A 24127-nucleotide genomic window follows, 5' to 3' on the forward strand; every position below is an offset into this window, starting at 1 on the left:
ATTTTACTTATGAAACTTAATTTCTTTTCACTGTCTTCCCTCCTTTGCCTCTGTAAAATATTGATATAGGTTATAATTTCTGACAGTGATGTTGATTGTAGCATGTAAGTAGTATCCAACAGCTGAAACAGATGGTGTAATATTGTGACGGGGCCTATCACATAGTGACAAGGTTGGAAGGTGCAGCTGAAAGAGTCTATAACTTGATATAAATGAGAATCTTGAGACCGAACGCTCCTGAAATTAGAGGAAGTTCAGATCTGAACACAAACTTCACAGCAGCATCCCAGTTCAGAATTTCAGCAGTGATTGTTCAAGTGGGGGAGACTGAGCAGCAGCGTGTGATCATAGAGGTGTGGATGAGAAGGAAAAGATTCTTCGGCAGTGTTGCAGAATACCAAGCAAGCACATGGATTTTAATCCTGCCAGAAGATGGTTTTGTCTCATGTAGCTTCACAGCAGATCCTGCCTTTCATATTTTGGAGTGCTTTCCATCTCTGTCATTAGTGATGCCTACCATCAGACACCTGTGGCCTCACTGGGATGGCTGATGGATCATACATGCAAGACAGAGAAACAGCCTTGCAAACCTTTGATTGTAGAGTATGTTTCAGACATTAAATTCGACTCTTGCCAAGGTTTTTAGAATCATGGACTGGGGTTTGTTTTTTCTTCAACAAAAGTTTCAGAGTCCTTGAACACTGGGGAAAATTTTTATGCAGTTCTATGCTTTGTTAGTTTGGATTTTTTTGATAAACCTTTTATTTTCCTTGAAGGTTTTCCAGCTGCTGATAATGTTCAAAATAGCTCGGTGCTACTTGGGATCAAAACATTTTTGGCAGCAAAATAAAGTGCACCATTAACAGTTTTGTTTCAACAATAAAATGGGAAATAAATGAATAATTTCAGAAAATAACTAAATTATTAGATAGGCAAGACTTAATTCGGGAGGTGTATTTGTTATCTCCACAGTTAATTACATTTTGATATGAAATGCACGTATGTGGAAATAAACAGCAATGTGTTTAATAGTTACTGTATCTGGGTCACCCAAAGAGCATTTAATCCACCCCATGTCAAACGGTTTGTGAGTAAAAGGGTGTCCTGGGAATATCAAGGCTCAGCAAGATAACAGCCATGCTCTTTACATTTAACTTGTTAGTCAACAGGTAAGAAGAAATGGTTTGTGTCTGGTCAGCTATCCATGAGCAGCAGCCAGATGCTTTGCCCTTTCCAAACATATTCTGAATAAGAATGAAACCATGCTACTTGTTTTGCCCATTAGATAGCATTATCTCTGTGGAATGCCAATTCATATCTCCTTGTGCTGTGTGTGGTTCTCACATATGGGATTTTAATAACCTTCATGCTGTGCTATGAATTCATAAACAGGGCTGATAGAGGAAAAGCACCACAGGACTTTATTTTTTCATTATTGCTCTTTTGAAAAACAGGGTCTGTGGGATTTTTGCAAGGATCTTGTCACAGAACTAGCAATGGTTTTGCTGGTGCAGTGGAGTTATTCCAAGGGGAGGGGATAAGTACAGTATTCACTTGTGATATACTTTTTCAGAATTGATTTTCGTCATCCTACATTTTGTAGCCGCTAAAATTCTGTTGTATTATAGATGGAGCATTGCAGGTCTGATTGTATGGGAGTTTTCCCCATTTTTCTAGAATGCAATGTGCATTTGATTTCTTACAACATAACCTCTTCTCCTTCTCCCTTCCCCTCTGTCCCAGCCTGGACTTTACAATCTCCACAGCCCTCTGGCAGTGAAGCTACAGCTTACTGCTCAGTGGTTACTAGTACATGACAGCAGTCTTGACTTCTGTTTTGGAAAAGATGCATTAATTCTGGATCAGTGGGGTTTTTTCTTTCTTTTTACCCCTCTCCTTACCCCAGAGTCCATTAGAGCTACCACTTCTGCATCTCTGCCATGTTCCAGTACTGGTGGAGGCACGGCTGTTAGTAGAGCAGGAGTAACAAGAACTCACGGCATCATTCTCCAGGCATGACGAGATCTCTGTCACCTTGTATTTGTTGCTAATAGGCCTTAGAAAGAAGACCTATGAGGAGGACTCAACTAAAATTTACGGTCTCTGCAAATATCCTATGAAGTAATGAACCTAAACTGTTTGAAACAGCCAGTTTAGCAGTCCTGGAGCTAGTTCACATATGCCAGGAACAGAATTGCAGTGTGTTTCCTGCCCATACCCTGTGCTATACTGGCTGGATTCCACTTGTGGTTATGATCTTAGGTCAATCTGGATTCCAGTCTTGTAACTGTGCCTTATAATGCTTTATCAGGAATAAGATTTATTAGATGTAGGTTCTGTGCAGGATTGTGGTATGACATGCAGATCAAATCTTATCATCCCATTTTCATTTTAGGAATTTTTCTCTCTCCTGCTGTATTTTATATGTGATTTTGTGTGTGACAGGCAGTAGAAAAAACCAAGAACAGGCCAGGAAAAAGAGAATAATTTTTCACTAATAATTCAACTTTCAATCTTTTGTTGTGTTTTTGGGTTGGGTTTTTTTTCCCTCCACTGATGAATAGTCCTTACTACTAAAAATGTGTGTTGTCTTTTTCATTAAAATTCATCCAACTTCTTCTTGGCTCTTAAAGCGATAGAATTGTAGAATTATTGAAAAAAATAGGTTGGAAAGAACCACTGGAGTCCATCTTGTCCAATATCATCTATAAAGAGGGCTAACATCAAGGTTAGGTCAGGTCTGCGCCTTGTCAAGCTTTGGAAATCTCTAGGGATGGAAACTCCAGAATCTTCTGGGCACCTGTTCCAAGGCTTAATTGGCCTCTGTTACAGAGGTACATTCCCTAAGAAAAGGGATCTTTTTTTAATAGGACATACATAACCCATCAGTATTCCTTCCTCAGCTCATTCCCCATGGTCCTTTTTAGCCAAAAACCACTGTGCATGTCTGAGACCATGTATGATGCGGTAGCTGAACACGCACACACACACATTTTTCTTCATACTGCATCTATAATTCTGCAATAGTATGACTCAGCGAGAGGAGATGCCAAAGCTTTCACATTTGCTTTGTAAATATTTTCTTATAATGAAATTAATACATCATCTAAACTCTCTCTCTATACCTCTCTTGCTCCTTTTAGTTTTGTTAATATGTATATATATATGGGTTTTTTCAAGTTGCTAAGCAGACAAGAGAACATAGAACTAGCATGACTATAGGAAAGTTTTCCAATATAACCTGTTCATGGAAATGAAGACATAGTATTTCTATGTAAACCAAGGTTTCATTGCTGTCCTCTGGGCTTTTCCCTCAACATCAGATGTAACCTATGCGGGCATTTCTTTTGGACAATTATTTTATCATGAATTGATGACTTCAGTGGAATATTTTTGTTTTCATTTTACTTAGCTGTATACTATAGTCCCTTAGACCTTCTCCGTGGCAGTGAGGTTGAACTCAGCTGCTCCAGTTCCCAATGTGCAGTTGTGAGCTGTTGGGAGCCAGGGGTGCAACAGAGCCTGTAGTGTGGAGCAGCATTGTTCTGGAAGGAGGAGGAAAGGAGAGGCACAACCTGTTTGCTGTAGAAGGCAGTTGTCAGTCTTCCATTATCTCTTCCCTTGCTAGGCCGTCAGCTGACATGTATTTCACCATATTCATAGTGCCAGCAAGCTGAAGCAGTCAGCAGGTGGATGCTATCAGAAGGCACCAGGTTTCCCTTCTTATTGCTGTCCCCAAGAACCTGTTTTTTCAGAACCACGGTAGTCATTGCTGTATCAGTTGGAGTTACAGAGCAGCTGATGAGCTTTGGTGTTGACCTTTAAGATTGCTTTTCAAGTTGTCAAACAATAAAGATCCTGCTGTCATTACAGTCCTTGGAAACATAAGGAATTACAAGCTTCATTAAAGTCAACAGGTTTAAAAAAAAAAGCAAAACCAACAGACCTACACAAAACCTGTGCACTCACAGGCAGGGTTGAAATGTAGAATCTGGCTTAACCCATTTGATGCCAGCAAGAACAGGAAGCTAGCATGGCCTCCCAGGGTCTCCATCCTAGGAATAGACCTGGGGGGAGAAATAGTTTCAACAGTCACCAGGTAAGTCTATATAGCACAGAACATCTGTGTGCATGCTTGTGCGCAAGGAAGAAAGACTGTCGTCTGGCTTTGTGAGTAGATAGCCTACATCGAGAAAATACCCTGCATCCTTCTCACAGGTTGAAGCAGAATCGTAGCTGAGAGCCCTCTGCTGCTGCCCAGGCAAAGGAGCAGCACCACGATCTTTGTAATCACACAGAACGTTTTTTTTTTTTGTCTGAACTATTTAATTTTATGGTCCCATGTCTATATTTATTCTTTGGGGTAGAGTATGCCTTGAGTGCAGCCCTGCAGCAATTCTCACACCAGGCTGGACATATCACATGAGAAGTTTCTTTGCTGTTTCTCTTGCAGCTGAGCTGAGTCTGTTTACAGATAGAAAGCTTTTCCATCTATGAACTGAGAATCCAAATTTCTCTTTCCAAAATTCAGACATTAGGTGAAGTCATAGCTCCAATTATGTTAGTGGGAGTTTTGCTTTTGGCTGTAATGGAGGCTACGAATGTGCTATAGGTTTTCCTAGAAAGTCAGCATATAGATACATTACAGTGGTATTTTTCTACTTAAGGTGTGTGAAGGTCTAAAAATTATTTTTTCTCTTAAAAATTTAAATTATAGCTAGAAGAGCTATATGATTATAACTTCAGATTCTGGAGGTAGTGTTGTTTATATCTTGCAACTATATCATTGTCAGGTCAGACTATATAGCGGAGAAAAGATTGATAGGGTTTATTATTTTCATTTTTAATCCGATTTTGGTTTTCAGTTGCTTCTAGCATGCTTCACTTACCACCTCTTTTGTGTGCGTGTGTGTGTTAGCACCTCCTCAAGCCTTGCTCTGAGCTCTGTAGTGACGATGCACTGACCTGCACAAGGCCCTGTTGACTTCAGTAAGATTTGGCAGAGGCTGCTGTGCTCAGGGGCTTTTCTTTAGCAAAGGCTTTTAAGGGAGGGGGAAATTGGGCTGGTCTGGGATGTGGTAGTAGCAGAAACTACGCCATCAAGCATTCCTCCATGGGGAAGGAGAAGCGATACAGAATGATCTTTGAATTATTTACAAATCATTTAACCCAGTAGTTCCCACTTGAGGGTGCTTACAAAGTTATCGCAGGTAATGTTAGTCCATGATACAAACTAGTGCTTGCAATGAAGTCTGCACTGATGAAAATTTAGTTAGTGGACATATGCGCTGAGGCAATGATGTAAAAGTAATTAGAAGAAGGGAGTATATGTACAATGATTTTTTCATTTGAAGCAGACCTTTAGGTCCAGAGTTTTTAAATATGCAGCTGTGCTTCAACAGCTTCCATTAATGACTTAAAAGACCTTAAAATAAATCTTCCTAATTATTTAAGCATAACTCTCCATTCCAGTTTAAATTTCTGTCCTAGTGCCCAGTGCCATAGTGTTTGAAAGTTCAGACATCTGAAAAATGGTGACTGAACCTTGTATCTTTCTGCAACTGAAATGATTTAAATATCTTAAAATAAAAGATATTTAAAAGAATTTAGTTTTTGGACTAGGACCTTGTAAGCGAAATTTTAACCTGAAATGACATTTTTACAGAAGATTTTAAACATTTTTAAAGCTGACAGTCATAAAGTGGTACAGCAAATATTCCCAATATACCAATGAGGGGAAAAGAAATGAATGTGGCCAGAAGCAAGTATGTATTCTCTTTTAGATAAGGCATCCTGCAATTAAAAACACTGGACTCGGAAAGCTTCTTAAGGCTTATTTTGTCAAATGAAAGATGCTACTGGTTTAAATGCTATTGTAATAAAATTTACTATTATTCCTGGCATCGAAATGATTTTTTTTTTTATTTCAGAAAAATGGATAATTAACATTTTAGCTTATCACTTTCCTTCCATGCATACAAATAATTTGATAGATAGACCACCAAGAGAGACAAAATTATATAATAGGCCTAGACAGCATGGAACCAAAGTAAATTAGAGGTTAGACTTCCAGCCTGTTAGGTGGATTTTCATGGGGGAAAAAAAAAGGGAATACAAGGTACTTTTTCTGACAGTTTTTGCTGCTCACCTCAATATCATTTCCCCATATCAGATCCCAAATAATTGACCTGAAATAAGATGTGAACTTCATATTAGAGGTCCCATAACTCATTTGTGAGTGTAATTTTTTCAAATGTATTTAGATTAGAGGCCTAACAGGCGTTCCTGCATCTGTGATTCAGCCAAATAAGTTCCTAGATAATGGCCCATGATTAATGGTGAGTGCTGATAATAGGAGGTTATTAGAGAAAGCAAACTTGGAACAAATCTGCTGTATACATTATATACTTTACTGCCATCTGTGGGTATTTATAATAAATACAAATTAAAGGAAGTGGAAACCAATGTTTTGCATATGTGACAAAGAATTCCCTAGAAATAGTCTTATAGTAGGCAACTTCATAGTGAAGAACTCTCATTCATTTTTTTTTGCACAGAGGTGTGTTATTATTTGCAAAGAAAAACCAGCTTTTGTGGAGAGAGTCCTTTTGGCCTTGGTTGCTTTGTAGGACATCACGCTGAAGTCCACCCTGTGTTATGTTACCTGTGCTCTACTGCTATACACAGTATTGGATGTGAGACCTTGTTTTGGTCCTTTCGTACCGTGATTCATTCGCTATTCAGTCCATGTGCTAACCCCATGTTCCCCCCTTTTATGTCTCCTTGAGTTGTAAGCAAAATTTTACCTCCTTGTGTTTTGTATTGTTTCCTGAGCAAATATGCCTGTAAAGAGAAGAAACAGATTTTATATTCCTTATTGCTACATACAAAAACCAGAAAAGGAATGCAATATAAACAGAAAATTGCAGAAGGTAAAGTAAACCTAAATATTACGATACCAATAACTTGCTGGATCAAGCGACGATGTTTTTTGCTGGTAACAAATCTGCTGTTGCAAATACAGTCTTGCCGTAGAGTGACGAAAGGGGTGCTGTAGTTAAGAGCAGCTGCTTGTGTTGTGTTTGGAGTTGTTTATGAAGTTTGATGGACAGCATCTGGTTTAAATTGTGTTTCTCCAGTAACTTTTGTGCACAAAATTCAAGAGTCATCACGTGCTAACAAGGGCAAGTGAGCAATGTGGCGGATGTTAAGATAAATGACTTATTGGATTCAGCATTCAGCAAGCAGCATTTGGTTGGAAGAATTCCTGGCTTTTGAACTATTGCAAAGCCATGATATTTCAAAGCCTATATATTTGCAAATGAGTGATAGATGGCGTGTCACAAACATTCTGGTTATTTATGGTCATCAGCTAAACCACTGGGATGCGGTTAGGGGTACTCTAGAACTAATGTAGTTTGTTTGGTTTTCCTTTTTGAGCAACTGGGAAATTAATTTTTTCATAGGCTGTTTTTCAGAGTGAATGTTATTTTAGTGCTTGTGAACTTGCTGTATAGGGTGTGCATGATGGATTGTGCCTCCCTCCCGCAACAGTTAGGCATTCAATCCTCAACTGTGTTTGACATGAATATTTCCACATGCGTTTTTGGGCATATTTGTATTTTTATCTTGATATTTCATATTCCAAAGAAGATTCTGCTCTTCTTCCCCCCCTCCCCAGTTCAGAGGTGGTGATTAGGTGGATGTCTACAGATGCCAGGGATTCTGGTTACCTACAAGCTTGTAGTACTATATGCTGAAGTGAATGTATCTGTTTCCATCTGTTTTCTGCTTGGGCAGCTGCAGTTTAAAGGAAAAAAGCTATTCTCTCTGCCTAATGCTGAGTTATTTGATTGACACATCTGATAAAACTTTCTTTGCAACCATTAGTTTATACCTTAACAAATATCTTTAGGTGTTTTGGTTGTTCTCCTTTGCTAGATTTCATTCCCAAACATCGTGGTTTGTCTTACTGGCTGTATAACAGTATTTTACTTTTTCTTAAATCTTCTTTCCCCCTTGTCTCTCCTTTAAACACTAAACTATATTCTGCCTTTTCACAGCCTGCTTCAGTTCCTCTCTTCTCTTTCGGTATCCTGCTTCCATTTATTTCCTTCCCTTTTTGCAACATAGTCAGTCATGTTAATAAGAGCACGTCCCGTCTGCCATCGTACATTGGGAGAGGAGAATTTACCAACCACCTGAGACACAAACTAAAACGTGACTTCAGCTGACCGAGAGTGCACGCACAGGACAGGTCCTCGCGCATCCTCCAGGCAACGCCTTGGGGCAAAACTTTCTTCTTCTGCCGCTGTCTCTGTGCTCATAGTCCCGCAGGGCTGCTGACCACCGGTCCTCCAGTGCTCTGCCTCTGCTGGCTTTTTCTGTTGTACTTGCAACACTGACTCTGGCAGCTTCCTCCCTTCGTTAACCCTCCTTGTAGACACAAGAACAATTTCTCCTCTTCTTTATTTACCTTCCGCCAGCTTTCTATTTTTGAGTCTTTTTTACCAATAGAGCTATCAAGAAACTTTCAATAGTTTATTATTCCACCAGAAACTGCTAGTGTAGGCTTATTTAAAAGGCGTCCATTTCAATGAAGTTTCAGCTGGAAATCAGGAAGAAAGGAAAAAAAGAAAGGGACTGTTTTGTAATGCGAACAACTGTGCTTTACACTTCTCATAATACAGAAAAATTCAACTTCAACTCAAGGAGCATTTTAATTCCATTTGAGAAAACTATTTAGATATGATTTTCAAAATACAGAAAGTTAAAATATTTTGATCAAGCTGGGCCTGTTAACTCAAATGTTATTTTATGGGATTATCAAGAGGGGTATTATTTTTGACTTTTCAATTTTTCCTTTATATTAGGGCAAAATATATAAAAAGACCTGTTTTTCTGTTTTCCTCTTTGTAGGTCGTATACTTGACTCTGTTGCTACTCAGAGTTTTCTCACATATATTTGAGGCATTTATTTTTCTGTTCTCAGTATCATGAGATGTACTTGATTCTTGCCTTGTTTCAAAGCTGCCTATATTTTTCCCAATAGCAGCAGCAAAATCAACATTCTGCTGAGCATTTGCTCTTCTATATCTTGAAAGAGGTATGAGCTGGCATGGAGTAACTGGAGCTGTCTCAAAAGTGAGAAAGCTGACACTGCACCACTTTGCACTGTGGTTCATGTTCGGAAGGCTGGGGCTTGTGGTTGGGTTGGTTTTTTTTTCCTTTCCATGAGAAAAAAAACTAAAGTGTTTCAAAAATACGCTTGCCAAATGAAAGTTTAGATGGTGCTGGAGACTCTGGCATGCAAGTTTCAGCCTCTGCCCAAAGTCCGAGCTTCCTTCCCTTTTCTGTCTCTTTAGTAACATGAGCTGCAAATCAAAGAATAGCAGTTCTGTAACAACTGGGTCAGTGTATATAGAAAGACTTTCAGTGATGTTTATTTATTCAGTCTCTTACTGCAAGATTATTCCCATTATGTGGCTACTATGCATTCCCATCCAATTCATTCAATTTAAATAAAAACTTCCTGCTTACACTTAGGTACATATCAGTGACAGTCATCTAAATAAAATATCCCAGGCATTTCAGTCTCGGGAACAGTCTTACGAAGAGGCAGATCATATTGTATTTATTTGGAAATGGGATGCATGTTGACATAGGGCTTATTTCAAAATAATGTCAAAATGTTAAAATCTTTATGAGATCTTAACATTAAATTTTATGAAGACAGAGATGTTTGCTGGGATGTGATGCCGGGGGCTAGGACCAAAATCAACTGCTGAAGATTAAAAAAACACTACCACAGCGGGGAAGGGGGTGCAACCACAAACTCAGGGTAATCAGACCTGTGTTTTTTTATCATTTTTATTTTTATTGCTTGATGTTAGTTATATAATGTGATTTATATACAGTGCTTCTGAGTGCTGTATTAAATTGATAGCTCTTGCTGGGTGAACACACAAGTACTATCTTTCTTTTCTCTAAATGTGCTGAATTTTGTCTTAGAGAAGCCTGGCAAGCCTTTCCTCCCAGTAAGAGGTCTGGAGAAAGTAAGTGTAGATAAAACCAGCTTGGTTAATCATCACTGAAACACAGGAAAAATTAAAATACATTTTTTGCTTGTAAAGTAGAGAAAGGCAATAAAAACAATGCCAGACGGTTAATGCCTCTCTTGTACCTTTCATTTCAAAGACCTCAAAAGAACATCAAGAAGAATAAAGGCAAAATCTATTCCCTATTGGCATCATTATAAATGTTGTATCCTCTAAAACTCTAAAGACATCCAAGAAGAGTAGAAGAATAAATGGCATTGAAATAAAGAAAGTCTCTCTGGAGCTTTGTTCAATCGCCTTTGTTAGAATTCACTCAAATAGGATGATTATAAGAAAAGATCTCATTTGTTTCAACATTAAAGGAGCAAATTAATATGTGGCGAGCTGCTAATAATTGCCTCATTATGTAGTGAATGGGCATTGCGTCCAATTTGCAGAATTACAATCATATTGTTAAAGTAACAATTGGGAAAGTTTAATCTGAATTTCCTAACTCTCTGTATGATTAGTTGTGGGATTCCCAGAGTGAAGCAGAGTTGGAAGTTGGAGTGAGCTCTCCAGTGCACCACCAGCCTACAGTGCTAAGAAGTTGCAAGAGAAATTCAGCTTTTCATCAGCGTAAATTACATCTGCGTAGGTCCTGGGGTAGATTTGGTCCAACTGAAGAGTGAATCTGGCAGTCTCTGTTAAGACGGGAGCTTGGCACGTGACTGGTCTGTCTGTGTTGGATTCCACTAATTTGTGCTGAAGTTTTGGCCGAGAGGTTGAGACCTGTCCTGAGCTCATCCCTGCTTGGGACTTGAGCAGACCTACAGGTCCATGTCTGGGAAACTTGGTGATCCAGGATCTGTGCCGTTGGGAAACCCACCCATACAAATGGTCCTGCAGCTGGAATTTCAGTCTCTTGGAGGAGACATCTGAAATGATGAGGGAGTTGTTTCACATTGGAAAGTAGCCAATTTTCCAAATATTGAAATACTCTGTGGAAGAGAATCATGTTTTGTGACCTACTTCTAGTTAGATTTGCTTGTGACCTTTTCTAATTCTGGCTGTTTTTGTTATTTAATGATTTGACCTTTGATTCTGTGAAGCCACTTCAGTGCTAAATGTAAAGATTTAATAACTAGAACTGTTTGATAAGTGACCTTTATTACACAGCTATTTCTCTTTGCTAGAGAAACGGCACTGTTTTGCAAGTTCTAATTCACCATTTTAATTATCTTTTCTATTGTCTGTAAGCTTGCACAGGAAATGGAAAGGTCAGACATTTCATTTTCTTTACTGATTAAAATATAAGTGCTCCTCAACAGTTACAATGTATCATTCAGGAAAAAGATGGGACAATTTGTCAGAATCATGCCCAGCTGCTCTGCTGAGGACTTCTACATCCTTCTGGTCAGCGACAAAATGAGTAATTTTCTAGAAGCGATAATAGCACAGCCCCTGTGGTGTGTAGAGGTGAAATATGTGTCTAAATACATGAAAAGAGAAGAAAAGGAGAACGATTCCCTCTGTTTTTTTCTTTAGCTCATGTAACTAAAATGCAAGTGAATGAAGATCTTGCGAAAGGCACAGGTAAACCATTAACTGATGCTCTCGGTCCAGAGAGCATAACCAGTAACAGCATAGGTTTCTGTATGGTCCTGCCAATCTGCATCAACCCCACTGCTGCTCAACCAGCTCTACTGATGAGAGGGCAGCCTGGACTGCCTGCTAGAACCATTTTTGGTTTCTCTGATAGGGCTGCTGGTGAGTTAGTGTTTAATTGCTGTCCTGGTGTTTGTGATGTGGACACCTGTAAACAGTTACTGTTAACTGCAGAATGATCACTAAGAAGGCACATTTCCTCTAATTCATCTCTCTCTGTTCCGGTTTCTGCGTGTAAGAATTGTCTGTTCATCCATAATACAAACTATATAGCAAGGTAAATGGAAAAGTGATAGTTTCTCACACAGGTTAGGGCTATTGTGGGCCACCTTGCAGCCAAAAATCTGTATATGGCAAAAGGGCGTGAGGGATGTAGGACCCCAGAGTATGGGGTGAGGGGGACAATAGCACATCAGCTCCTCAAGGGTCATAGGGGGCTGTCAGCTGTGTCCTAGTTCAGTAGCAGAAGTAGCAGCCACAACTACCCAGGTGCTTCCCAGTTCTGGCCCCTCGGGTACCAAAATCCCCATGCCTGAATAGCTCCTGTGGCAGCCACCTGGCAGAGGAGCTACGTCTGAGCAGCTTTTGAGTCTTAACATGATGGGACAGCCATAGCTGAGCTAGGCTGCAATAACAAACAGGAATGTCATGTTAAACGAGGAAAATGAGAAAGCTGTTGTACGTGGATAACTGAAACTGTCCCTTCTGTCTGTGGCACTTATAAACCAACACCGCAAGCTGCCGGCCTGTCTCCATATGGGGGTTCAGTGAATGAATATTGATGGGTGTTTCCTCATATGTTGAGGAAGATACGATGCAGAAAGATACTGAAGTCAGTGGATGATTCTGGAGTTAGTGGAATGTCTGTCATGGGTGTCAGTCTCCTAACGCTCTCTGGGATCTCTGTTGGGAAATATGCATATTAGGACGTGTAAAATTTCTCTACATTGTAAAAAACATTTATTCTGACATAGGGTTGGGAGGGGTTAAGCCTCTGCCTCTATTGAAGAAGAGCAGATTATACGTTGACCTAGTGCAGGCATTCAATATTATGAAAGTGCTTTATAAATTGGAACAAGATAAATGAATCACAACAAAAGAGCTAGAAAACCAGGGGACACAATTGCAGGAGTGAGTGTACTCAGTTTATTCGAGCAGAACAGTTACACTCAGTGAATAGAAAATGCGCAATACATTTCTAACTAAGGTCAGAAAATTCCAAATTTAAGAGAGCAGATCCATTTTAATGGAGAAGGAAGAATATTGTGGAAAAACAAAAAAGAACCACCGGTGTTGAGACAAATTTAAATGGGGCCAGATTCTTGACCAAATTGGGTTTTCCTATCTAGAAGTTTCATATTCAGCATTTGTTAGTTTGAAAGTTCACCCTGAAAACTACAAATTAACCTGCTGGGACTTTAACAATTCACTTCGTGTTAGGATGTGAGTTATGCTTATGGATTTGTTTAGGTCACCCAGCCATGTCCTCATAATGTATCTTAGAGAGGATTTCTGTAACTAAGCGGTAAACAGAAAGACTGTTGTGTTCAGCTGCATCTCCTGGGATTTCATCCCTGCTGTCAGAGCTATGCAGGACAGCTCTCTAAACTACAGCAGCTATAAAAAAATACATGGTGTTCTGCAAAGGAAACATTGCCAATGTTTTTGCTTGCAGTCAAGCATCTTTAATTCCTGATGAAATGAGGAAAGGATGTTTTCATGAACCACTCGCGTAGAGAAATCAAACCAATCACAATAGAGGAATCAAACCTTTGCAGTTGTGAGATTTACTGCAGAAGCCTTGCAGGATGCACCTTAGTTCTGTACAATAGTTGTCACCCAAAGATGAGATATTTTAGCTGGTATAATTTGGCTCCCTTCAGGTGCTTATCTCTTGTCCTTATATTATGCACCATTATCAAAGAAATGTGATGCTTTGTCAGCCACCATGTCCTAAGGTTATAGTGGTCAAATGTAGCCAGGATATTCATCCACATCAGCCAAATGAGGTGTGATATTGAAGGGAAATAACTGCAAGTCTGATCAGAAAAGCATCTAACATCCTGTCAGGCTAAATGTCTGAAGAACATGAAGGGAATCATTCCTAACAAACACTAAGCTGAAGTCACTGGCTCCCAACTGGGAGCATGACAGAAGATCAAGTCTGTGACCATACAAGAAATTGGAGATGATCTGTGGCCTGGACCATCTTCTGGAGGTTTTTTTGATGGATCTAATTTTCATTTGATTTAGATTTCTAACCAATCTTTTCATACAATCCAACTTAAATACAGGGCATTTCCTTTTAGTCTGTTGGTACAAAAGAACCAAAAGACATTTGTTATTTATATTCTGATAAACGGAACATCAGATAGGTCCCCATATTTCTGTTAGACGAATAAAACTGTTCCTATTTACAACTCATACTGGAGAAATAATACCCTAGAACGTGCTCAGGAAATACTTTGACTTCAGTGTGCCTAGGATTAAGCTCCTAGTTCACATGTCACCAGTCTACCTGCCTCGCATTTTTCATGGGTCATAACCATTTTCTGGAGAGGACAATGTATTCCTCTGTCTACATTTCCTTTCCGACTGCAGGATTTTCACACTACTATATTGCTTTTTAGAGTTACATCTCATGTTTGACTTCTATCACATATTTGGGAACTATTCATTCAGACATATAAACACAGCCAGTGTACAGTTACATTTCCAGCATTACTTTTTCTGTACTTTTTTCCTATTGCTGACAACACCTTGTTAAAAGAGAAAAAGGCATTGATCTAAATATTGTTTCCTGCTGCTTCTTTCTTCCATTTTTTTTTGTAGTGGAAAGAGTAACATTTAGAGGGAAAAAAGGAATGATTATTTTTCTAGTTGACTTTGCAAGGTGGAGAACAAAGGAAAAGATTGGAACTGCCACCTATTTCACTAAAAAGGATTGCAGTCAGAGCTTTGTAGAGGTAGGGTTTTCTACCAGCTCTACCACATGGGGATTGTTAGGTGTTTTTTTTAAAGAGAAGCTTTGCTATCAATTTGTTGGGCTGCGACCATCTTTCCTTTAACTGAAATTTCAGTTGTCATGTTTTACAGAGAAAGAGTTGCCAATATTTTTGTTTTCTTTCTTCCAGCCTCTACAACTTGACTGTGACCTCTGTGCCATTGTTTCAAACTCGGGACAGATGGCTGGCCAGAAGGTGGGAGCCGAGATAGACAAGTCCTCCTGCATATGGAGGATGAACAATGCTCCCACAAAGGGCTATGAGGAGGATGTTGGGAAGAGGACAACCATAAGAGTGGTCTCTCACACAAGCGTGCCTCTCCTGCTCAAGAATCCCGAGTACTTTTTCAAGGAAACCAACACCACCATTTATGTGATCTGGGGACCTTTTCGAAACATGAGGAAGGATGGAAATGGCATTGTGTACAACATGCTGAAGAAAACTGTTGACAGCTACCCAACTGCCAAAATCTATGTGACAACAGAAAAGCGCATGAGTTACTGCGATGCAGTATTTAAGAAGGAGACAGGAAAAGACCGGTAAGTCCTAAATGTGAAGAACAATTATAATGTTTGATGAAAGATACATGAGAGAAGTCCATGCTGGATGCCAGCTACTAAATGAGTCCCCAGATATGTTTTTAATGGATTGTTATATGGTTTTGACTGTTATAAGCACTTGATGAGGCAGCAGCTAGGCCCCATTTACCCCACCTACGCTACCTTCTGTTCTTTCCATTTCTGTTGGCCCGAGTCCCAAAAACATTGGATGTCTTCCTGAAACGTTTTCAAAGCTGTGTGTTGTTTTCAGCTCAATTTACTATTGATTAAATTGACATTTTATTTGAAGAGGATAATCCTACACAAACAACATTTCCAAATGCACAACCTCAGGATAACTCTGGATATTGTATTTTCTTTTCTGTTGAGATTCAGTGTAGCTTTTCCTCAAACACAGACCTCAAGGTTATGCATTATTCCTGTTTCTTGGTGAAAATGGATTATCAGTGATACTGTAATAGATTTAGGCTTCTACCAGAATTATGCTGAAATTCTATTTTCCATGCCTGAGAATGTGTGTTTATGCTGCTCAAGTAACGACTGTAAGGAGATGAAAGTGTGAGGGCCACTGTTTTGGCTAGCATGTTCAGAGCAGAAATTGGATTTGTGGAATTAAGACCACAAATTACAGGAATTTGTAACTGAGCTGCAAAAATTCTGATCATCTGTGTTTTGGCATGGAAGAGCACCTGTCACGCATACTCACTGGAGCTAACTAGGAAGGAGTTTCCAGATCACTGCTGTGCCGTAGTATTAATTTTTGAATTTGGACATAATGAATTTGCAGTTATGAAGGACTATAGTTATTCTGACCAAATTAAAAATACAGATATTCACAAACAGTTTAACTTAGTCTGAACTTTTGACTTAGCTTTTGAAGTAGAAGAGCTGATTCTCTCAAACTTACTCGATTCACTTTGTTATTAAACTGCCAAACTTGGTTAGAGTTGATTTGCCCTTTTTTAAAAACTATTGAAACATAGGGAGGAACTTTCCCCTCAGCTTATTCACCATGTGCACATGTTGCTGCTGTGATTGTGGAGTTGGAGGGAGCTTCTATACGTGATAAAGGTGTCAAGGTTATCATGGCTGCTTTAGTTTATCTGAACAAGCTGATGAACAGAGGCTAGTAGAGAAAATACTCAAGATCTCTTCTTCAAAAATGCCCTCTAATAATCCAAGTAATCCTGTTTAGATACATTATTGCATTACTAAACATAAATTTGTTTCTATTTATGACTCTTTCATCTTAACAGTCAGTCAGGTCACAGTGACTTTACAATACTTTATCAAAACCCTTATTGTGAGACCAGACCTTAGTATATCCTATCAAAAAATCTCATCATCCAACGTCAAAGTATCCTCATCTCCAGCCTAATCCATTCCTCTTCAACAAATTAGCACGTCTCAAGGTTTTATCGTTACACAAATAACACAATACAAATGCTTCTTTCCATGTCAAAGGCAGATTGAATTTCTGTTCTCCCAGTGTTTATGAACAAAGTTCTTAAGCAGCCTAATGTCAAAGTGGCCCAATTTCTTACTCCTTAATCCATTACAAAGACTAAAAGTTTCACATTGTGAACAGGGGCAAATCGTAAAGAGCCTGCCTCGTGACCCACATCACATTGCATTTGCACAGGCCTCCCTTTCACACTGTGAAAAAAACCCCACCGCTTCTCACAGTGGCAATCGGATAACGTCCTTGTGTCTCCTGCAACTTTCATTTTCAGTCTTACTTTTCCACATCAAATACCAAGTGGTGTTTTTAACATCATTTAGTGCACTTGTCAAACAGAAACAAGGGAAGCAATTGATGTGTCACCAGCCAACACCTTCTGTATCACAAGAAAACATCCTGCAGTTCCCTACTAATCAGGGGACCTCAGTTTGGAAACTGTTTCATTTTCTGTAACATCTTCAATTCACAGGACGTGTCTGCTGTTCCTAGGGAGGGTCAGGAGGCTGTTAGAGGTATGTGGCATTTGTGGAAGCAGTAAAGAGAGCGCACAAGAGATTTGTGGGTGATGAAAATAGTTTCACGCGTTGTGCCAGACTATTATGATGCTGAGACAGACTCAGGTTCCTCAGCCAAATATTCTTTCAGTTCCTCAGAGAAACATCAACTCCTGCTTGCAATATTAGATTGAACAGAGGTCTGTTTCAACATGTTCCCAGCAAAAATTCTGGAAGGAAACCAAATTCAGCTCATATTTTAAAATGTACTGAGTGGATTGTAACCACATCTATTTTAGTTTTATCCTAAAATACTGTCCTTATGTACAGTGTATGCTACTAATATGTAGTAAGATTGCAACAGATTTCTAGTCTGTCAAGTCTTTAATGAGCTTTATATTTCTACTCTTTGATGTACCATCTTTTTAGGTAATTAGTGTGACTTTTCAGTAGTTTCATCCTAGTGGTGCTCAAGTTTTAAAAGATGTTATGAGAAGCAGCTAAGGTATGTGCTGCAGTCACTTCTCTACTGCAGAAAAGCTCTGGTCCTGCACCACTGACGTGAGAGCTTCACCCCTGACTTCACTGAGTGTGGCTTCAAAACCCACAGCTTTGGTATTGACACATGGTTTATTATTGGTTCACAGAAGAAACAAGAATTGCCTCTAAATAATGTCCAATAAACAAGTTTATTTACTTCACAATGAAGCATTTTTTAATTCTACAACAGTAAAAAATAGCCTCTGATATGGGCTATCCATGCTGGAGAATTAACCTTGCGTGTGTTGTTATGAATCTGGGGGACAGATGTTCTTTCTGAGAGTCTTCATTAGTGAAGTATTTGAGTTCAAGGCGGTGAATGCGCATCCACTTTGAATAATTGTTGTACATAAATAATATTCATTACCAGACATTCACAATTTTTCATTAATGCATTTTACTTGGTACTTCCCTAGAGGGAGCATAAAGCTGGCAGCTTCTTCCAGTACTTCACTAATGTTTTGGTGTATTATGTATATAGAGTCAAGTGAAAGGATTTAAAGAACCATTAGGTAATTACTAAATGTGGCATCTTTGTACGTACCTCAGTCTGGGTAAGTGGTTCTAAAGCCATCTGCATCTTTGCCATGGATTAGAAATATAATGTGATATGATATAACAACATTTAATTGGTAATAACAGAGAAAACTGTAGTCTTTATTAAAACAGCAGAGCTAATTCTGGTCTGATAAAGTGCACTGAACAGCCCTAAATAGGTTTTAATTAGCTGGCACCAAAGCTGCACCACCCTTAGGGGAGGGTAAAATTAATGAAAACTAGCAGCAAATAGATCAATGCTACTGGATGTTATTGCCTTAGGTGAAGGTGATGAGGAAAAAAGGAGTGTCTTTTAAGGATCATTTAGAAAACAGTCTGCGTTAAAAGTCACTTTCAAAAAGCAATGATAAAATAAATCTGTGCTAATATCAGCGAAACAGTTTAATGTCATCCAAACTGCAGATTCCATTTGTGTTTATAATACAGACCTCTCAGGCGAGCCACACAGCACAGTGTGTCCCAGTAGTGCCTCTGAAGGCACAGCTCCTTGTCCCCTCTGGGGGCTGACGGTGGGATCAGACTGCTTCTGTCCCACTGCGTGTGAAGGACGTTGAGCCACAGCACACAGCCAGCAATGCACATGCTGATACTGCCCAAAGCACAGCTTAACTTGGTGTTTCTAGTCACGCTTCTTATAAATAACTACTGAAAACAGCCTACTGAGCTTTGCTGAGGAGATATCTTCTGAGCTCCTGAAATTCCTGTTGAGAGACATGAGATAATGTTCTGAACCCATCTAGTTGGTAGCCAGTTGACTTTCCACACGCTCTGTCTTAACTCTGACAACACCCATCCCATACCCAAACATTTCAGTTCAATTCAACAACATTTATTGAGATTAGCTATCCAAGCGTGCCTACAGGAGGCAGGTTCACTGAGCCACATTTACAGCCAGGTGGCTATTTCTGAAGGTTTTTTGTTAATATCTTGGACAATTCCGAAGAAACTAAATTGCTTTTGTACTTCTCTTCCAGAAGTTCTGAGTTTCTTCTGTTCGTGCCAGATGGTGCTACGTGTTAGGTTGTGAGAAAGCTGTTTTATCACTTGAGGCAGAAAGATGGATCATTCTGATCACTGACTTCTTCATCAAGATTCAAAATTTGGGGGTGTGCTCAACCTGCTATTTTATTCACTTCTGCTCACTAATTATTTATTACTTTGGTGATATGCGAGATCTATATTATATCTCTGTCATTTAGAGCTAACAAATTATATTCATCTAAAGTTCGGATTGACACTGTTAGACAACTACAGTCATCACAGCTTCACCTCAGCTAATATGTGGCTTTTGATGTGTCTGACTAATCTACGTGAAGCTGTAGTCTAGTAAAAATGTCATTGAAATGAATAAATGAAATTACATTCTCTGAGGCCCAAGTAGCTGCAACTTCTCTTGTTGATACTCTCTGTGAACTGAGGTAGTAGAGCTGTCAGTGGCCAGAACATCAGAGTTTTTCACCGTATTTCTGGTTGTTGGCTGGAATGAAATATTATAGCAATGCTATTTCCACTTTTGCACTTGCTTACCTATTGACTATAAGTTTCCCTATCAAGGCTATTCAGAGAAAATATAAAATCTTAACTAGTGTTAGGTAATATTTACAGAAAGCAGGTTTTTCACCGGGAAGTTGTGAGCACTGGCACTAAATCTGACTTAGAGAGTTAGATTTTGGGACTTGGGAAGTAATTCCCATCTGTGCTTTGTACTCACATACTTTTGGTAAAAAAAATAAATTCTGGAAGATGAGTAAAAGTTCATTTCATTTTGAAAGGAAAATGAGCAGAGTTAGGGAACATCAGCATCTTTAAATTACAGAACGCTTGGAAGAAAATGATGGAAAAACTGATTCAGACTGTCAGAGGGAATGTATAATGCCTGTTGAAATATTTTTAAGGACAAAAATTAATTGTAGTTTACATTTTGATGTAGTCTTTATCACGATGATGTAGTTTCTGCTGCTGCACCAATGAAGTCAAGCAGAAAGTTCTCAACTGCCTATGAGCATCACAGCAAACCCCAAAATATGTTTGATATAGTGACTGTTTTTCAAGTGCTTGACAGTGGATCTTTCTTGCACCATTGCTTGGCACTCCATTCTTTCTTTTTATAAAGTAATTCCTTCAAAAAATGCTAATGGATTTGTCCACCTTAATTCACAGAGGGTTTAAATAGTTTCGTTGTCAGCTAAGACTGCTTTATTACCTGAAAAAACAAGGGTCTAAAGCATGAAACCTTAATGAAATAAATAGATTTTTCATTATAAAACACTTAAAACCTCAACATCTATTGCTATTTGTGGTCAATCACCAGACAACTAACAACTGTTTTGGGGTTTATATTTGCTCTTCTATTTCCTGTTAAAACATCAGTTCTTCCTGAGTGTCCTAGATTTATTCCCTGCAGCCCATTAGTAACTGCATTTATATTTCTTTATGAAGATTTTCCTAATTAAGATGAACGTTTTTCTCTATTAGGCAGATGGAACTCAGTAGAAGTAGTCAGTTTTTTATTAACATGCCAGTAAATGCTATACAAAGCACCAGCACTTTTGTTAAGAAACACAGATCCTACTACATTACACTGATTACATAGTAAAGTGAAACTTTATTTAAAAATGTCAATATTAGCTAATATTTTGTGATAAAACTGTGGCTGCATATAGATTGGTGTGGGCACAGAGACCTATTGATTCTGTGCTGGTTGCTGACTTTAACCATGGAGTTATTTCTTTTTACTTAATGATTTAAGTCAAGAAATATATAATTAGGATCTACTTTACCTTTGTGCATTTTCATAGAATCATAGAATGTTTTGGGTTGGAAGGGATCCCTAGAGGTCATCTAATCCAACCCCCATGTTTCACATGTTCACATGTTCTTTGAAGTAATCCAACTTCTATTGCTTTTGATTTATCACATCTTCTTTAAGTGCCGCCAAATTTGTTTTCTGCTCCTGACAAGCCATATGTTAAATTTTTATATGGTGTTTGGTATTGTCCTAATTACATGCATACCTTTTCCATCCTGTCCTATAAATATTCTGCAGCTTTTATGGTCAAGAGAATACTGCTAATCTCTCTCATGAGCAACGCTGGGATTGCACATGTAGATGAGAGTCTTCTTCGATTTTTCTTGCATCCCATGAACAGGCACCTTTTGAAAGGGCTATGTAAGTCGGTGATTCCTATGCTAGCAATCCCAGTAGCACTGTGGATAGCAGTGGGTCCAGTTTTGCTGCTGTGGTGAAGGTGTTTTATGGTTGCAGAGGCAGAAGTCTTGGAGGGAAAAGTTAGCAGAGGCATAGATTTTGAATGAAGCCTTTGGTGTTCATAGAAGCTTCAGTGGATCATCTTCCATAGTTCAATGTTTCTGATTTTTCAGATCACCGTGTTTAAAATAGACCTTGATTTTCCTAAAGCAGCTTAAAATTTTAAAGGAACAGAACTAATTTTAAAACAAATCAAGAAATTAATCTATTTTTTTAACTCAGTCTTTCTGCCAGCTGAAATAGTTGCCTTTAAAAATAGTGATTACCATTGAAGTCTATACTTATCACCAGTTGTCACACAGCAATACTTTTCTAAGATACAAATGCATAATAGATTAAATGCTATGTTGCTGTTACTTTAGTATGATACCTGTTGGTTACTGATAACTGTGGGTTTTCTAATGGAAGCTCCCTACAGCTCCCTGAGTTTACATTTACAGTGTTTAGCAAAAGACAACATAGTACGGCCAAATTGCGTGAGGTGCACTGGGAGATTTTGTGTTACAGAGTCGCTGCTCAGGTGAGGACAGTGACTTCGGAAGGTAGGGAACAAAACACTGCAGTGATTTGTTGCTTCAGATAGAGAAGAGTTTCTGTACATCTGTCCACCCACTAGCTAGTAAAACTTACTAGAAAAGACTTTTATAAGAAACGGAGTATGAGAACTAATTTCAAATATCTCACTGAATGATGTCTAGAAAAGATTATCTTCTCAAAGCTTTGAACAAGTAAGCGTCACAGCAAATGAAAAACTGTTTAAAAGGAGAAACAGTTTAGCCTGAACTGATGTTGGAGTATTTTACCTTAAAATGTAGAAAGATCAGTAAACAAATACCGCACTGAAAATTTAATTGGTAAGAAGTCAAGCCTGTGTGAGACCTCATATGCATAGGTGGGAGGAAACCTGGGGGGAAAATAGTGAAATTTTATGTCTCATTAAATTAATTTAGAGCTCAGTGTTAACTAGGATCTTGCTTATGCACATCTTCAACGTGTATTTTTGCCCATATAAAAACAAAACAGATGTTCTACACTGGTTTATTTATAGGTCTGTTATCACGTATCCCATATAAAGAATTCAGGCTGCAGTTTCAGAACAGTGAAACTGTACAGATATATATGTGCGCATGTGGATTTATAGCGCATGTCTTTGAAGGTAACTCAGGATTCACAGCCACACTTCTCAGAGAACTATTGCTATTGGGATATGCTACAAACCTGCATTTAGAAAACAATCACTGGCTACATCCTATACAGTTCCTGTGATACTCAAATTCTCTGAGCTTTTATCAGTGAGGCAGCTATGCATTTAAAGATATGCATGCACAAGAGCAGCATGTACAATTTTTTCAGGCATTCACATCTTCAGCAGATTTTGGAAGCCATAACGATTTGAAAAAGCTACTACAATTGTGGGGATTTATTATGAAACTTGAAGAGTGTCCTCAAATAGTTTGTCTGACGCCTTGGATATCGATCAGCATGTAGCTTAGTGTGGGTGTGAAGAGGAATACTTTTTGATGCAGATGTTCAAAGATTCAGCCATTCTATTTTCAAGATTTTGTAAGAAATTCTTGTTTGTAGTAGCATTGAGTACAGTTGGGACGACATACCAGAGATACCACTCATCTCAGAACCTGAGCAGCCCTGTCCAGTGCATTAGTATTCAGTAAACATACCACTGCAATAGAAGAAAAGTTTTCTAAATGCCCATATTTGTTCTTTGGAAGTTTGCTGTTACTATCCCATCCTGGTCTTTGGAGACTTCTTTTTCTTTGTTTTTATTTTTTGAAGTCAGTCATCCCAGCAAGCGTATCCTCTCTGCTGTAGTCATACTGGTTACAGAAAGGAGGCATGAACTCCCTGCCTAATAACATTCTCTACATGACTCACTAAAACTTCCAAAGCACAGGATTTGCTGCAAAACTTTTAAAATTGCTGCAGATGATGTCATTAGTGTAGAATAAGACACAGGGAAAGAAAGCAATAGCAGATGAAATCCTAAGAAACAAACAGCATGCTTTTATTTTAACAATAAAAACAGAGATAAATGTCAGAATTATATGCTCTGTGTTCAGTTTGCTCTCCATATGTTGTTTCAGAGTTTTCCTTGAAGTGCATTCATTAGAGATGCTAGAGCTCCTGTCTCCGAAGAGCGTCCCAAACATTTTCTGTGAGAGCATTTCCGAAAATATTGCAGATATCACTTAAGCCCCAAAATGTCTCTGTGAGGCAAGGAATATTCATCCCCTTTTTACAACTTGAATTCCCTGAGAAAAGGACAGTGGGGGAAAGCAGGAGCTATTGCTGTGCATATATTCATGCCCAGAGGCATTTTTGAATGTTGTATGCTTACCATGAAGGTATTTCCATCTCATACAGTGCTAATTTTGGGTTGGAATCGTCTGGAACTGCAAAATGGAACCAATTTCTGCTGCTCTATACTCTCTTTTAGCCAAACATGGTAATGTTCTGGCACTTCTTTCCATGTAAAATTAGCAGTCAAAGTCTCTTGAAACTTTACAGTCAAACAAA

General features: G+C 38.7%; 1 protein-coding gene across 1 annotated transcript in view; it reads left to right on the forward strand.

The window, feature by feature from the left end:
• The first annotated feature begins 13498 nt into the window (after positions 1-13498).
• Positions 13499-24127, forward strand: part of ST6GALNAC3 (ST6 N-acetylgalactosaminide alpha-2,6-sialyltransferase 3) — a 77154-nt gene continuing 66525 nt past the window's right edge. Inside the window, exons 1-2 of the mRNA XM_035893545.1 lie at positions 13499-13513; positions 14861-15249. Coding sequence (XP_035749438.1) covers positions 14891-15249 — 359 coding nt within the window. The 5' untranslated portion in view covers positions 13499-13513; positions 14861-14890. The remainder of the gene's footprint in view (positions 13514-14860; positions 15250-24127) is intronic.

The sequence above is a fragment of the Egretta garzetta genome, unplaced genomic scaffold, assembly GCF_000687185.1.
Source record: "Egretta garzetta isolate BGI_Z169 unplaced genomic scaffold, ASM68718v1 scaffold75, whole genome shotgun sequence".
Classification (NCBI taxonomy): domain Eukaryota; kingdom Metazoa; phylum Chordata; class Aves; order Pelecaniformes; family Ardeidae; genus Egretta; species Egretta garzetta.